Source organism: Loxodonta africana, chromosome 6, assembly GCF_030014295.1.
Source record: "Loxodonta africana isolate mLoxAfr1 chromosome 6, mLoxAfr1.hap2, whole genome shotgun sequence".
Taxonomy (NCBI): Eukaryota; Metazoa; Chordata; class Mammalia; order Proboscidea; family Elephantidae; genus Loxodonta; species Loxodonta africana.
This window is the reverse complement of record NC_087347.1, coordinates 138,266,107-138,280,723: the sequence shown is the minus strand read 5'-3', so window position 1 is coordinate 138,280,723 and position 14,617 is coordinate 138,266,107. Positions and strand designations below refer to the sequence as shown.

The following is a 14,617-nucleotide window of genomic DNA, read 5'->3' as shown; positions in this document are numbered from 1 at the left end:
TGCTGTCAGTAAGTTGTACACCTGTGAAAAGTCAAAATGGCAAAACTTGTGTGATAGATATATTTAGAAAAAAAAAAGACCAGTTGCTGAGGCTGCCTATGTGCAACCAAACACCTCATGGGATTTGGTTCCTTGGTCTGGAGGTTTAGGGTCATGGTTTCGCAGGACAACTCAGTTAATTAGTCTAATATTGTGTTTAATGGTTTTGTTCTATCTCCTAGTTTGTTCCACAGTCCCTGGGGTCTTAAAAGCTTGCAAGCAGCCATCCAAGGCACAACAATTGGTCTCTATTTGCCTGGAGCAAAAGAGAAAGAAGGAGAGTCAGGTATGGGAGAAAGAGATGGAATGTGTGGCTAACTGCCTCCATAAACAACTGCCCCCTTTGCCATGAAACCAGAAGAACTGGATGGTGCCCAGCTACTATGATTGAACATTTCAATCAAAGATTCTATAGCAGAATCCTGATCAAAAGGGGGAAAATATAGAACAGAATTCCACATTTTCATGGAATCCAGACTTTCTGAAGCCATGGAGGCTCCTGAAACTATTGTCCTGAGACAATCATTAAACCTTAAACCAAAACTATCTCCTGAAGTCTTCTCAAAACTAAACAATAGTTTAGCCTAACTAGTAAAAAATGTCTGCCTTGAGCATTACACTTTTTTAAGAACTATCTACACGGGATCAAACTGACAACAACTCAAAGGATTAGATAGGAACCTTAGGGTGCAGGGAGTTTACATTAGTGGAGGAGGAACAATTTGGAAAAGAAGGGTGGGAATGTGTACAAGTTGAAAAATGTAATCAATGTCACTAAATTATACATGTAGAAATTGTTGAATTGGTGTATGTTCTGCTGAGTATGTTCTCAACAAAGAAATTATAAAATTATAATTATAAAATATCACAGTTTATATTCCATAATTATATAATTTATTATAAAATAAGTTATAATTATGAAATTAAAAAAAAAAAAAGAAAGCTCAGGCACTGTAGCAGACCCTGTAGATTACTTATTTAACATCCATGTTACCCCAGTGCCACTCCAAACCTCTTCCTTCCTAACAGTAACTGATATTGTTCAAGTGTTCCACATGGCCACATGCTTCATTCAGGAGAAACTTGACCTCTTCTTAACATGAGCAGGGTTGAAACCAATCACTGACATGCATTCCATTTTTCCAGTGATGGTGGAGTAGGCATGCAAAGCCATTCTGGCCAATGTGGTACAAAAAAATCTGGTGGGGAGCATCTAAGAAAGGTTTCCTCCCAAGTAAGAGACATAAGAAGGCACTCTTTTTCCCTGGACGTTGCCTTAACTACTACTGGGCTTCTTATCTGAGATACTAAATTTCTTTATAGTAACTTTTAAACCAATTAAATCAGGGTTTTTGGTTACTCTCTGCCAGAAGCATCCTAATATGTAAAAGTGGTGGAATTGTGATTTAAACAGACAAGGTGACTTCATAACCCTCAAAAACTTAACCAGACTGTCATCTCTCATCTCTGTAGCACCCCCACCATCTTGCACTAATGCCTAGCACATAAAAAGCACTTGTTAAATGAATGAAACTGAATTTAAGCTCAGCTTTCAAAGACAGGTAGAATAAATGTTATCACCAAGTTGTAAGCAAAATTAGGGCAGTAGGTAACACCCTTAACTAATATAAAGTCTGCTCACTCTTAGATGAGACCACGGTTTAACACATTTGGAGAAGAGAGTCCCTACTAGAGCAAACAAAGTATTCTTGTAAGCATCAGTCTCCAAACCCAAATCAGTCTCAGAGACTGGATCAATGAAAAAATGCACAAAAGGTTCTGCAAACCTCTTCTACAGTATCTACAGCACCTGTTAGCAGATACGGAAACTCTTCACTCTTCCTTTCATGTCAACCTGGATCCAAAGGGGCCACCCTCTTGGCATACTAAGAAAAGAGTATGTGTGTTTTCGGCCAGGGGGAGAGTGTATCACCTCTACCAAACAAAAAACCAAACCCACTGCCGCTGAGTCGATTCCAACTCATAGCGACCCTATAGGACGGAGTAGAACTGCCTGATAGAGTTTCCAAGGAGCACCTGGCAGATATGAACTGCTGACCTTTTGGGTAGTTGCCGCAGCACTTAACCACTACGCCGTATCACCTCTGCGCACTTCAAATCCAGTCTAATTTTTACTCACGAGAGCTCAGTCCTTGAATAACAAAATGGTCAACCTTCACAACTCACAACCTCCACTTGCGCACACGAAGGTCTCTAAAGCCTGAAGGAGACCCTCCAGACGATTCTGCACATGGGTCACAGAAGAGTCCTTGGCAAACCACACTGTTCCTGACCAGATGCCTGGACCAACTTCAAAACAGTGACCTAAAGGTGAAATATTCCACATCCTATGACCAATTCCATTCCCCTGAGAATATCAACAAAGACACCTGTCATTCATGAAGAGCCACTCACCAAGGAATTTCTCTCATAATCCATTTGCTGCAAGACACAACACACACTTTAACTTCAAGGTTGCAAAGGCTTTTAAACTTTCTAGCACAAGATCTTCTCTTTATCACTTGGCCTCTTCTCAAAGTGCTAAAGGATAACAATTTTTTTTTTTAACCTCCAGCAAAAAAATCAAAGAAAACTCTACTTGCTCTACAATGAAATGCCCAAAAGCCACAATCTGTCTAACTCTGTCTTACTGGAAGCCAAGGAGGCATGCTGACTGCTCACCAAGGACTTTTTTTTAAGGACCAGTTTTGATCCACCAAGGCAGTCCAGCCATCTCCAAGAGTGCCTTCTAAAGCGCAGCTTACCTTGTAGTTGCTAGAGTTCACCCAAGAGGTAGCGAGTCCATCCACAAGTTTATCTAACATGGTCTGGTCATGCTCAAGGTCAGCTGACTTCTGTTTGTCTGAGAAATAATCTATAAGTTCTTGGCCAACCTGCAGTCGTTTCCCCACATCCTTCTGCAACACTTGTGCCAAGCAGGACTCCATGCGAGGCTCCATGGTGGAATTCAAATCCAGATCCAGCAAAAGCTAGAGGGCAGTCAGGATGACTCCCTTCTGGTATATGGATCCTGGAGGTTATCTCTTTGTTTGGAGAAGGTTACTAAGAGTCTGTGTTTCAAAAATGCAATCCAGGGAATGGCAACAATGCACCATGTGTGTCTGAAGAGCAGCTGGTAGGATATTAAAAGTCCAATTTAAATAACTAGAAGAAGATAAAGGAGTAAGCGGCAGAGTGATGCTATACTATCAGGTCTGAAAACCTTCATACTTCAGCAGTCCATTCTGAAAAATAAGAGAGAACGTGAAATCAGCACAGATTAAACACTCAAATGTTAAGAAACATTAAATCAAAGACAAAGCAATTCATGCTGTAGAATCATTTATAATCAGAAATGGAGTGGGAAGTATGAACGCTTGGCAACGTTATGTGAATAACGTAATAATTACTTTTATCAGGAAGAACAGTGAAACCCAAAGAAGACAGCCAAAGAGCTATACAATTGGTGGGCTGATGTTTTTCACAATTTTCCAGTCTGTAAATATACTAGCCAGGAAACCAAACTTCTGCTTTAGTTAGCATATTTATTTGCAGTTTAAATTCTGCTTCCCACCAAAAACCTAACACAACTTTGTGTGAATTAGTGTAGGACTTCAGCCTACTGCCTTACTCTTGACTCTCAGTCTTCTAAAAATCCAAGTAACAGAGGCGGGGTGGGTTCCGTTAGAAACGCCACCGACCCAAGCAGCCAGCTTGTGACGGTTAACCACATTAACCCACAACAAACTTCTTGCTAGGCAGCTTTACAGTAGGGTGAGTAGCAGCCATCCTCCAATCCCAAACAAAGCGAGAGAGAGGAGGAGAAGGAAACCAATCCACTTCACGATCAGTGGAGAACTAAGACGCTCCAACCAACAGCCAGCAGCCACAACCAGACATCCGGGTAAGGCCATCTTGGACATCCGGTCGTTCCAGTTATCATCGGACTGCAGTTACACAAATAAGTCTAAGGAGACAAGCAGAGAAACCACCAGCCAAACCAGAGAACTCGGAAAAATAATATCTCGTTGTTTTAAGCCACTAAATTTGTTACACAGCACAGTAGTCAATACATCCTATTGCTCTTGGATAAATACTTCTGGAGTTGTAGAACAAGATATCCACAAAATTAGACAACAGTCTGTTTGGCTGCCCTCTATTCCTCCTTTAGGAACCACAGATTTATCTGGATGACTAACCCAAGGGACAGGATCTTGGGCTTACTCACTCCTACAAAGCATTTTAATAATAATAATATTAATTGGCTTAATCTATATTTTTTTCAAATGTGCAGTCAGTGGAATTAATAAATGCCAGAATCCTAGATCACGTCCACCTCCTAAACTAATAATGTATATTGATTTTGTCCACTTCTGCAATATGATTGACGGAGTATAACCATCACCTAATGACCCTAGTGAAGAACCAGATGGTATCCAGTGAAAATGAGATTGTTTAAAATGCCTGCTATGGCCACCGTCTAGGACCCCTGCAATGTCCACGCATTATCTTGTAATCATCGATGTACTTACAGCAATCAGTGATCAAAAGGAGGGACTGATAAAGGGTTAACCTAACAACGGCAGGCCAAAACCATGAAAGGCCAACTTGTTTCTCAGAATCCGAAAAGCTTAAAACAATAGGAAAACTACATCAAAGGACTGGGACAGAGTGCTCTAATGGTTCAATGGACCGTAGGTGTATATACCAAAACAAAATAGTAATTTACCCCACGAAGCAAGTTAAAAGATCTACCCAATATCATATGTAGCCCATATAACAAATAAAAAACTATCATCGTATGACAGACCAAGGACCCCTGAGCCAAGGGACCAAATTGTTAGAAAAGAAAAACAATAAAAGATCTTAGTTCTTTGTCTTTACTTTAACCAATCATACTCTGTAAGTAATTTACTCAGAATGAATCAGCACCTGTCAAAATTGTATATAAAGCACTTAATAAATTGTATTTCTTTGAATTTTGGTCTGTTTATAGCCTGAGTGCTTGCAGCCAATCTCCCATATTGTTTTCTGACACGTCACAATATGTCAAAAATCTCTTTGTTGCAAAAGGCTCTGGGGAAAGCTGTTTCGCTACAACAACAGCAATAGATAACTGATGATCCTTTCCCTAAACAGCTATCTTTCGTCTTCAGTGAAAAGACTCTCGCACCCTTTATGCCTTTCAAGGGGCCTAAATTTATCAGACTTTAGCCAAGAACGGTAACACTATTTTTTTTTTATGCTAGGTGATTTATAGATACTACCTCTAATTCTCCAACTCTAGACACTAGGTATTAACATCCTTATTTTACGGATGAGAAAACTGAGGTAAAGTGATGTTAACTAATTTTTTAAGGTTACATGGCCAAGGAATTTCCTTTCCCAGCCTTCAAAACTTTATTATTGGAAGTCTGGCCTAGTTCTATGCTAAGTCAGGGAAAGGAGGTGAGACTTCATGCTTAGCTAGGAAGCAACAGGCAGGATGGCAAAGTCTCCATTCCTTAAGTAAATACTGGGAAAGCTGCGATTTTGAAGACACATATAAAAACCAGACAAGGTCCTCTCTTTTTCATCAAATAATAATAAAAAAAAAGCAGCAACTGGCTGTCCTCTCTTATACTTATTCTTACTAAACTAATTCTTTTGTGCTTTTCCTCCACGCTTTTGCGTGCTTTCTCCATCTCTACTTTCAAAGGTATTCAGGGAACAGTACTAATCACATAGCTTCAAATTTATAAGGTACAAAAGTACAAGGCCTCCTTCCCACATCTGTCCCCAAGCCAACGCAGTTTCCTCCCTAAAATTTTAGCATAGAACGTCATTAGTTGCTTGTGTATCCTTTCAGATATTTTTAGCTTCCCAAGCAAACAAGTGTGTGTTCTTCCCACTCCCCCCAAGAAGAGCTAAGCATTTAAAATTGAATCATATAAAGAGAGAAATCAAACAAAAATGCAAGCAAAACTTCATATGGCAACAGTTTTACAAAATATATTAAAAAATGTATGAAACTTTAAAAATAAAGAGGAGGAGGAGGAAGTGGGGGAGAATTCGGAGGACTTGGATGAGAAGCAGGAGGAAAAAAAGAAATAAAAAATCTCTTTCTCCCACCCACATCCCAACCAGGGTCTCTATTATGTATAAGACATTAGGGAAGGCACTGAGGAAACAAGAATAAACAGAATTCAGTCTCTGCCTTACCAAACATACGTAATAGTCTGGTGCCCTTTACAATCCTGTGCTTTCCTGCTCTTTAATAATCAATGGTCCTGGAAACATCATGTAAGAGAGTGGCATTATACAAAGGAGGATTACCTGACGACAGTGTTGACAGAGTATAACATTATTTCTCAGCCCAAAAAAAAAGTTCAACTCTCACACATTTCCCAAAAGAACAAAAGAGAGATAAAAAGGTCGGAGATAGGTGAGATTAGAATAGCAAACCATCTTTTCCTTCTTTATTTATCAGGCTCATACACCCCCACTTGAGCAAGATCTCACAGGAAAGCCATGGAGCAGCCCAAATGTTGTTATACCAGCCGGCCAGAAAAAGGGACACCTTTCAGTATTTCAGGAAAAAACGCCCCAACTCCTCCCAATCCCAAAGGCAACAGGACTTTCCCAAACGCCAATCTTCTCTGCCCCCATTACAATAGTTAGGTTCCAAGCATCTCAGCCCTCTCCTGTCACACTTACAGTTCCTAAATCATTTACATTGAGGCTATATTATAATGGTTTATAAGCACAAAGCAAAAGATCAAGACAACGGTCCTAATCATTCTCCTTTATAACACTCTAGGAAACAAAATTATCAGAGAAAACTCTACCAGAACAACAGCAATTCTGCTGCAGGCCAAATGGAAAAAGCTAAAAACTACTAGCTTCAGCAAGAATGAAGAAAACAAACAATAAGGAAAACAACCGATATAATGACAAGAGCAATAAAGCTGGGAATCCTAGCCTTAACTCCCGACTCTTCACTTCTTGAGAAAAGAGCCAGGATACTGGCTCTACATATATAAGATTAGGGATGGAAAGGGCTTGCATAGGGTATTTTTAAAAATAGTTTCTACTTCCATCCCCTTACCGTATATCCACTCTATGGATTCAGGTACAAACCACAGAAAAGTATCGAAAATGGGGGATGTGGAATTGACCATAAGCTCTTCAACTACCTGGTCTATGGTCAACCGCTCCAGAAGAGAACTTAAAAGTAGGATCGTTTTGACTTTAGTGGCTTAAAACAAGAACTTAGACGTTCTCATAAGTTTACGATTTGGCTGGGCTCAGCTAAGACATTCTTCTGCTAGTCTCACCTGGGGTCATCCATGCAGCTAGTCATGTGGAAGCTTGACTGAGGATACAGAGTCTGAGATCATTTCACTCACACGTCTGGGACTTTGGTGCTGGTTACTGGCTGGGCCTCTCTACGCACTTGGTCTCTAACCACTCAGGATAACCTGGGGTTCGTTACACAGTAGTTGACACATTCCGAGGCGGCAAAAGCAGAAGTCAACAGGCCTCTTAAAGCCTAGGATCTATAACCTGCATATCACTTCTGCCACATTTTATTGGTCAAAGCAAATCACAAGGCCAGTCCAGAGTAAAAGTGTGAGGAAATAATTTACATGGGATCAAAGCGACAACAGCAACTTGAACAATTACACAGGAACCTTAAAGGGCAGTGAGATTATGTTAATGGGGGAACAACTCAGAAAAGGAGGGTGAGAATGGCTGCACAACTCAAAGAATGTAATCAATGTCACTGAATTGTACATGTAGGAATGGCTGAACTGGTTATGTTTTGCTGTGTATATTCTCAACAACAAAATTAATTTTTTTTAAAGTGTGAGGAAATAGACTCAACCTCTTAATAAAAAAAAAACAAAACCAAACCCAGTGCCGTCGAGTCCATTGCAACTCATAGCAACCCTACAGGACAGAGTAGAACTGCCCCACAGAGTTTCCAAAGAGCGCCTTGCAGATATCAAACTGCTGACCCTTTGGTTAGCAGCCGTGGCACTTACCCACTACGCCACCAGGGTTTCCAATCTCTTAACAGGAGCCACAAAACACTGTGGCAATGTTTTTCAATCTAACACATATGTACTCAACAGATATTTGTAGAACGAATAAATGGGTGGGGTGAAAACATCTGTATTTCATTTATCAGTAACAGTCTAAATATCTCAGTCACTTTTACTTAACCCCTTCTCAAGTATCACATCTCACTAAAGACAACTCCAAAAATAAAGAAATAGCTATAATCTAGAACTTCACTTAAAAGAGCTTCCAACCTACTTGGAGAGGGTAAGATGTACTTATACACACAAAAAGCTCATCAATATAAGAATTCAACACAGATACAGGATGCCACAATTAGATTTCACAAGGCAGAATTCTGCACCTGCCAAATAAGGAGTCAACATAAGTACTATGGTAATTCAGAGAAGGGATGGATCAAAGCCTGAGATGTCCAAATCAAAACAACATAAAGATTCAGCTTAAGCTGTCTTAAAGAATGCATAGCATTTATACAACTAATTAAGGCATGTTACGGGGCGGGGGGGAAGTATACGGAAAATGAGAGAGGTGGGATCATTGAGAAGAATGTAAGGCAGAGAAGTCCTGCTTCATCTGTTATCTTGCAGGTCACACATCCCCAACCCCATCCTGAATTCACTGAAGACTCAGATTCCAGCCTCCATGTCACCCTATTTCCTCTCATTTTCCTTGATGGCTTCAACATCCACGTGGATGACAACACAACCTCCTTTCTGCCTCCTCTGCATTTTAACCTTTCAGTTGTGTACCCTCCAGCATCAGACTCCACTTTCCCACCACAACTGCCCATCCTGCTAGCCCTTTTATTCAAGCACAGTTCCACAACCACCTCAATTCCATCAACCCCTTACCAACCGTATTTTCTTTCTAGTCTGAATTAAATCCCATGGAGTGTTAAAAGCTTGATGCTACCCCCAACTTTCTCTCTATTTCTGAAATAGTTGCCCAGTAATACCCCAACCTCAGATAAACTTAATATACTTCATCAACTGCCTTCTCCACTCCTGTACCAAACAGATAAACATGCTGAAGGGAAGAAAACATACACACACAAAAAAAAAGTTTCATTTTAAATTGATAATCTCAAACCTCGAAAAGGCACTCTATACCATCCAGCACTCCAACTCAGGTTTTCTAAGTTTGCTTACTCTATTCTCCAAAATGATTTTCTTATCTTCTCCCGAAATACCTACCTACCCTACAGCTCTCGCCTGATATTTTTCCCTCCTACCTGGTAGCCACAGTAGGCAACATCAGACAACTTAAATCTTTCTACCACCAAGTCATTACAACTACCTGCACTTTCCCCTTCCATGATAATAAGGAAAGCACCTTCCTTTTCATCTCCTCATTGATCACACCATTAACAGTGACGTGTCCTTAAGCAGTTGTCTATACCAGCTAACTCCACTGATGCACCTTCCATTCACTCCTCAGACCAACTGAAATGGTTTCCTCCACCACCACTCCACTGAAGTTGATCTTGTCTGGATCACCAATGACTTCCATGTTGCCAAATCCAAGGAATGCTTCTCTGTACTTAAGCACCTCAGCCTCTCGGCAGCAATTACCCTGTCATCTTGAATTCCTCACATCTGTGAAAACAAATTGTCACGGCTTCCTGATACTTCTCTGGCTGCACCTACTCAAGTTTCTTTAACCACTTCTACTCCCCTTCTGGAGCTCTGGTGGCACAGTGGTTAAGAGCTATGGCTGCTAACGAAAAGGTAGGCAGTTCAAATCCACCAGCCTGCTCCTTGGAGACCCTATGAAGCAGTTCTACTCTGTCCTATAGGGTCGCTATGAGTCGGAATCGACTCAACTGCAACAGGTCTGATTTGAGGTTTTACTCGCCCCTTCCAGACCTCTAAACATTGGGCACCTCTTGTCTTCTTACTTTGCTCACTCCAAAAGTGATAAGCATCCATTCCTATGACTTTAAGAGCTACCTATAAAATGACAACTCCCAAATTTGTATCTCCAGGCCTAATATCTTAGAGCTCCAGTCATATACACTGGTCTGTTTTCAGTTCCTTTACTACTTTTCACTTTAGAGTCTTCGCTCATGCCATTCCTTCTGCCTGATCTAATCAAACCAAATCCCTTGCCATCGGGTCAATTCCAACTCATAGGAACCCTATAGGACTGAGGAGAACTGCCCCATAGGGTTTCCAAGGAGCATCTGGTGGATTCGAACTGCCAGTCTTTTGGTTAGTAACTGGAGCTATTAACCACTGCACCACCAGGGCTCCCTTCTGCCTGAAGCATTCTCTTTATACCTACATTGACCTGGCTGCTGCTTTTTCATCTTTCAGGCTTCAGATTTAACGTCATTTCCTGAGACAGCCTTCTGAAGGCCACTTTAAGAGGTCCCTTGTTACTATATCCTGTTATCTTCCTTCAAAACACTTATGACAAGTTGCAATTATATCATGTGTTTACCTATTCACTGATTTTCCAACAGGAGTGTCAGCCTCAGGAAGGTAGGAACCTTGTTTGTTTTGTTCACCTAATGCCTATAAGCGTGCCTGATCCAAACAAGGCACTCAAGAAACATCTGTTGAATAACTTAAGTTTGCTTGAAATGAAAATCAAAAGACGAACAGTCATTGGCAGTCATTGGTTGAGTTAACCTTCTTCTTTGGGTGTAAAGGTAGAAAACGTTCCACAATGCACAGACACAAAAGAGTGTGTCACGTTCTGAGGAAAATAAACACTTTGGAAAAGCCAGAGTCCTACACGAACGATACCGACTCCCAGCCCTGGGGTGAGAGGATAGAAAATTATTAAAAAGATGCCTGAGAATTATTCTATACACACACCAACTGAGTATTAATATTCATAGTTTCCAAACTTATACACATACAGTTACAAATTTTTTAAATGCAAAAACAATATAAAACATTTTTTTAAATTCCTATTTTTAGGTTGATTTTTTTCTCAATTAACAGACAGTAGAAACTCCACTTATGTAGAACCCTGTGACAGAGGTGACACAAAATATTTGCAATGAGCTACTAACCTAAGGGTTGGCAAGTTGAACCCATCTGACAGCTTCACAGAAGAGCCTGATGAACTGCTTACGTGAAAAATACAGCCAAGAAATCTCTATGGAGCGGTTCTACTCTCTTACACGTGGAGTCATCCATGAATTGGAATCAACTCAACAGCAAGGGAGTTTTACAGGCATTTTTTTACTCCCCAAAAACCTGGAAATAACCAATCAGGCAAAGAGACAAGGCCCAGCATTTCCACCACCAAAAGTCATTAGTGCCTGGGCCACATACAAGCTCTGTACAAGTCAGCTCTGAAATGCAGAATCAGGAGACTTGGGATGGGTATACAATTACTTGCCTTGGAAAGATAATTAAGATATAGAATTATTCAAGTTATCAAAAAAATATTCTGCTATCGGGAAAAAAAATCAGGGGTAAATACACACACACACACTGACAGGAAGGTGGGAAGCAGTGTGCATAACAACTAACGTATAGTGGAGTCATGATAAAAAACAAACCACAATCTAATTGTTCAAGGATGAATAAAAAGCTAAATAGATTACCGTGTGTCTACATGACAAAATAATCACAAAAACCACACTACAGAAAAGCACCATAACAGGAGAATGTTCACCATATTACATTAAAAAAGGAAGTTACAAAACTATGATCAGTACAATATTCTGTATTCATAAACAGAACAAATCATTAACATTGCATAATTTCTGTTTGATAAGATAGTAGATTTTTCTTATTTTCCACGTTTCCCAAATCTTTTAAATAATGAATATACAGGCAGTCCCAGGATTACAAAGTTCCATTACTAAGTCTGTCTTTAAGTAGATTCTGAACATAAGTAGAAACATGTAGACACAGGTCCAATCTAATGTCAGTAAAATGTTTATCTTGGTATACAGTGTACCTTTCTATGCACAAAAAAACATTAAAGAAACACTTCCAGATACACTAAAACATCTTTAACATAATAATACAGTAACAATGTTTTGATGTGCATCACAAAGTAGCACCAAAATGCACCATGAACCACTGTTTGTACCTGGAATTTCTCATATAATAGGCTTTACTGGGGGAGAGGGGGGTCGTAACTACAGGTTGCATGTAAGCCACATGTTCATAACTCAGGGACTGCTTGTATATTATTTTTTTAATTACAAACACTAAAGTATTATTCAAAAATCAAGCACTCCATTTCATAATGGGAGGAAAACCTTTAGAATACACATCTGTTAAAGAAGTGTAAAATAATAATAAGGTCTTAAATCCCTAAGAACAAGGAGCTGGTGCATTAGTTACTGTCATAAAGTATGTTGTAAAAAAACTGTAGATGGACTTCCGGCCAACATGGTGCCATAGACAGAAGCACCTTGCTGTCCCTCCATAGCGAAGACCTGAAAAACTAAGTAAAACAGAGACAAATGTCATTCCTGGAAGCAGAAGTGTCAAATAAAGAGATAACTCAACCAGAACACCAAACAGACTAAGAAATACAGAACGTGACTGAGGAGAGATATATGCAGAGGTCCTGTATCAGTTAACGTGGCACGGATTCACCATCTTGGACTCCTGTCAGAGACTGGCAGACAGGGAACACAGGAAAGCAGCTTCATGGAGCTCCCAGCAGGAGACAGAGCACCTGGTAACCAGTGCATTCCCATCCCCCATCCTTTCCCCACTGCTCTGCCTCTCCGCACTTCCTGGCTGGCAGCAGTGGCTTGGCTGGCCAGGAACTGCAGTATCCATGCTGCCTGGATTTGCACCACCCACACAGCAGATCAGCAGACAGGGAGTACAGGAAAGCAGATTCACGAAGTTCCCAGCAGGTGACCGAGCAACCAGCAATACACGATATACGCTCTCCTAACCCCTTTTTTTTTTTTTTTTAACCCCTAGCCTTCTCCCCCATCTCAGCCTCCTCTGGTGCCCTCCGGCCACAGTCTCTTGGCCTGTAGGCAGCTGCTTCAGCCCCAGGCCATTTGGATTCAGCCCACCCACACTGGCCGGCTCTCTGAGTGCATATGTCTGTTGCTAATATTCCTTTTTTCCGTTTCCTTTGTTTCCTTTGTTTTCTTCCGTGCCTCCCATCACCTCCCCCTCCTTTCTCTGGAACACCTGGCTCTGTGTGCCATCTTTGTTTCTTGTTGAAAGGCTGTGAAGCACTGCTGGGGAACCACTCCCCTGGTCCACAACACCACACGTGTAATCCCGGGGGCTTTTTTCTTTTTACTACTTTTATTTTGCTTTGTTTCGTTTGTTTTTTCTTTTCACGCTTTGGGAGCCCTTTTAGCCGGGATGCACTGCATGGCTTAGCAGCCAGGCCCCAGTCTGTGCAACCCCTGAGGGGATTTCTTTTCCCTTTCCTTCCTTTTTTTTTTTTTTTTTCCTTTCTCTCTTTCTTCATTTCTCACTTCTTGTCTCTCTATACTTACCTGCTTTTCCTCTCTCCTGAATACCTAGCGCTGTGTGACATCTATATCCCCTCTGGCCAGGCTATGCTGTGCAGCCTGGGTGCCACTACCTGGTCTTCACAGCCACATGGGTGGGTGCACGGGGGCTTTACTTTTCTTCCTTTTCATGTTCTTTCTAGATTTTTGGGTTTTTTGTTCTTTCCTTTTCCCTTTTTCTTTTTTAATTCCATTTTGTTTTTCTCCATTTCTCGGTTTCTCATCTCTCCACTACAATGAAAAATTCCCTTAGCACTCTTTTTTTGTTTTTTTTTTTTGTTTTTGGTTCTTGTTTCTCTCTCATCTCTCTCCTCTTTCCCATACCCCTATTAGCTCCACACATCACAACCTTCCCCCTTCTTCCTGCCTACCTGCACCATGCACTGAACATCACACCCCCGAGCAACACACGCACAGCCTACCAGATCCTGCCCAGCACTGATTCCCAGTCCGCCCTGTCGGCCCTACTATGTGCAACAAACAACCCATCCGAGCCCCTCCCCTCCAGCTGGACCTGCCCTGCTGCACCACAGCTGAGCAACAGACCCTGCCCACAGACACACAAACAAAGAACACACAGCCCACCTGCTCAGACATAACCAAATAAAACAAAAAATCAGGACCAAAAAAAACAGATCTACAATCAATAAATGAAGAAAATACTGAATGTCTCAAAAACAGCAGACAATACCAAAACATATTAAAAAAAAAAAAAGAATGGTTCTAGTAGGAGTCCAAAATAAAACACCAGATAACTTTTCAGTAGAAGAAAAGGTACTGGACCTACCTGATAAGGAATTCAAATCTCTAATATTCAGAGCTATCCAAGAGTTGAAGCAAAGAGCAGACGAAATAAACAAATTTATGCAAAAGGCAGACAAACTCATGGAAAATACAGGCAAAAAATGGAAGAATTCAGGAAAACAATACAGGAACAAAATGCCAAAATAAATTCACAACTAGAAATCATACAAAAACAATAATTAGAAATCCAAAAGATAAAGAAAAAGATTTCAGAAATGGACAGGGTCATAGAAAGGATAAAGAGCAGGT

The 14,617-nt window shown here is 40.7% G+C and overlaps 1 protein-coding gene across 1 annotated transcript in view; it reads right to left on the bottom strand.

Annotated features, from left to right (window-relative positions):
• The window catches only part of CLASP1 (cytoplasmic linker associated protein 1), a 372,718-nt gene that overhangs the window by 326,270 nt on the left and 31,831 nt on the right, over nucleotides 1–14,617 (bottom strand). The window contains exon 2 of the mRNA XM_064287366.1: nucleotides 2,805–3,284. Within this exon, the coding sequence (XP_064143436.1) occupies nucleotides 2,805–2,999 (195 nt within the window). The 5' untranslated portion in view covers nucleotides 3,000–3,284. The remainder of the gene's footprint in view (nucleotides 1–2,804; nucleotides 3,285–14,617) is intronic.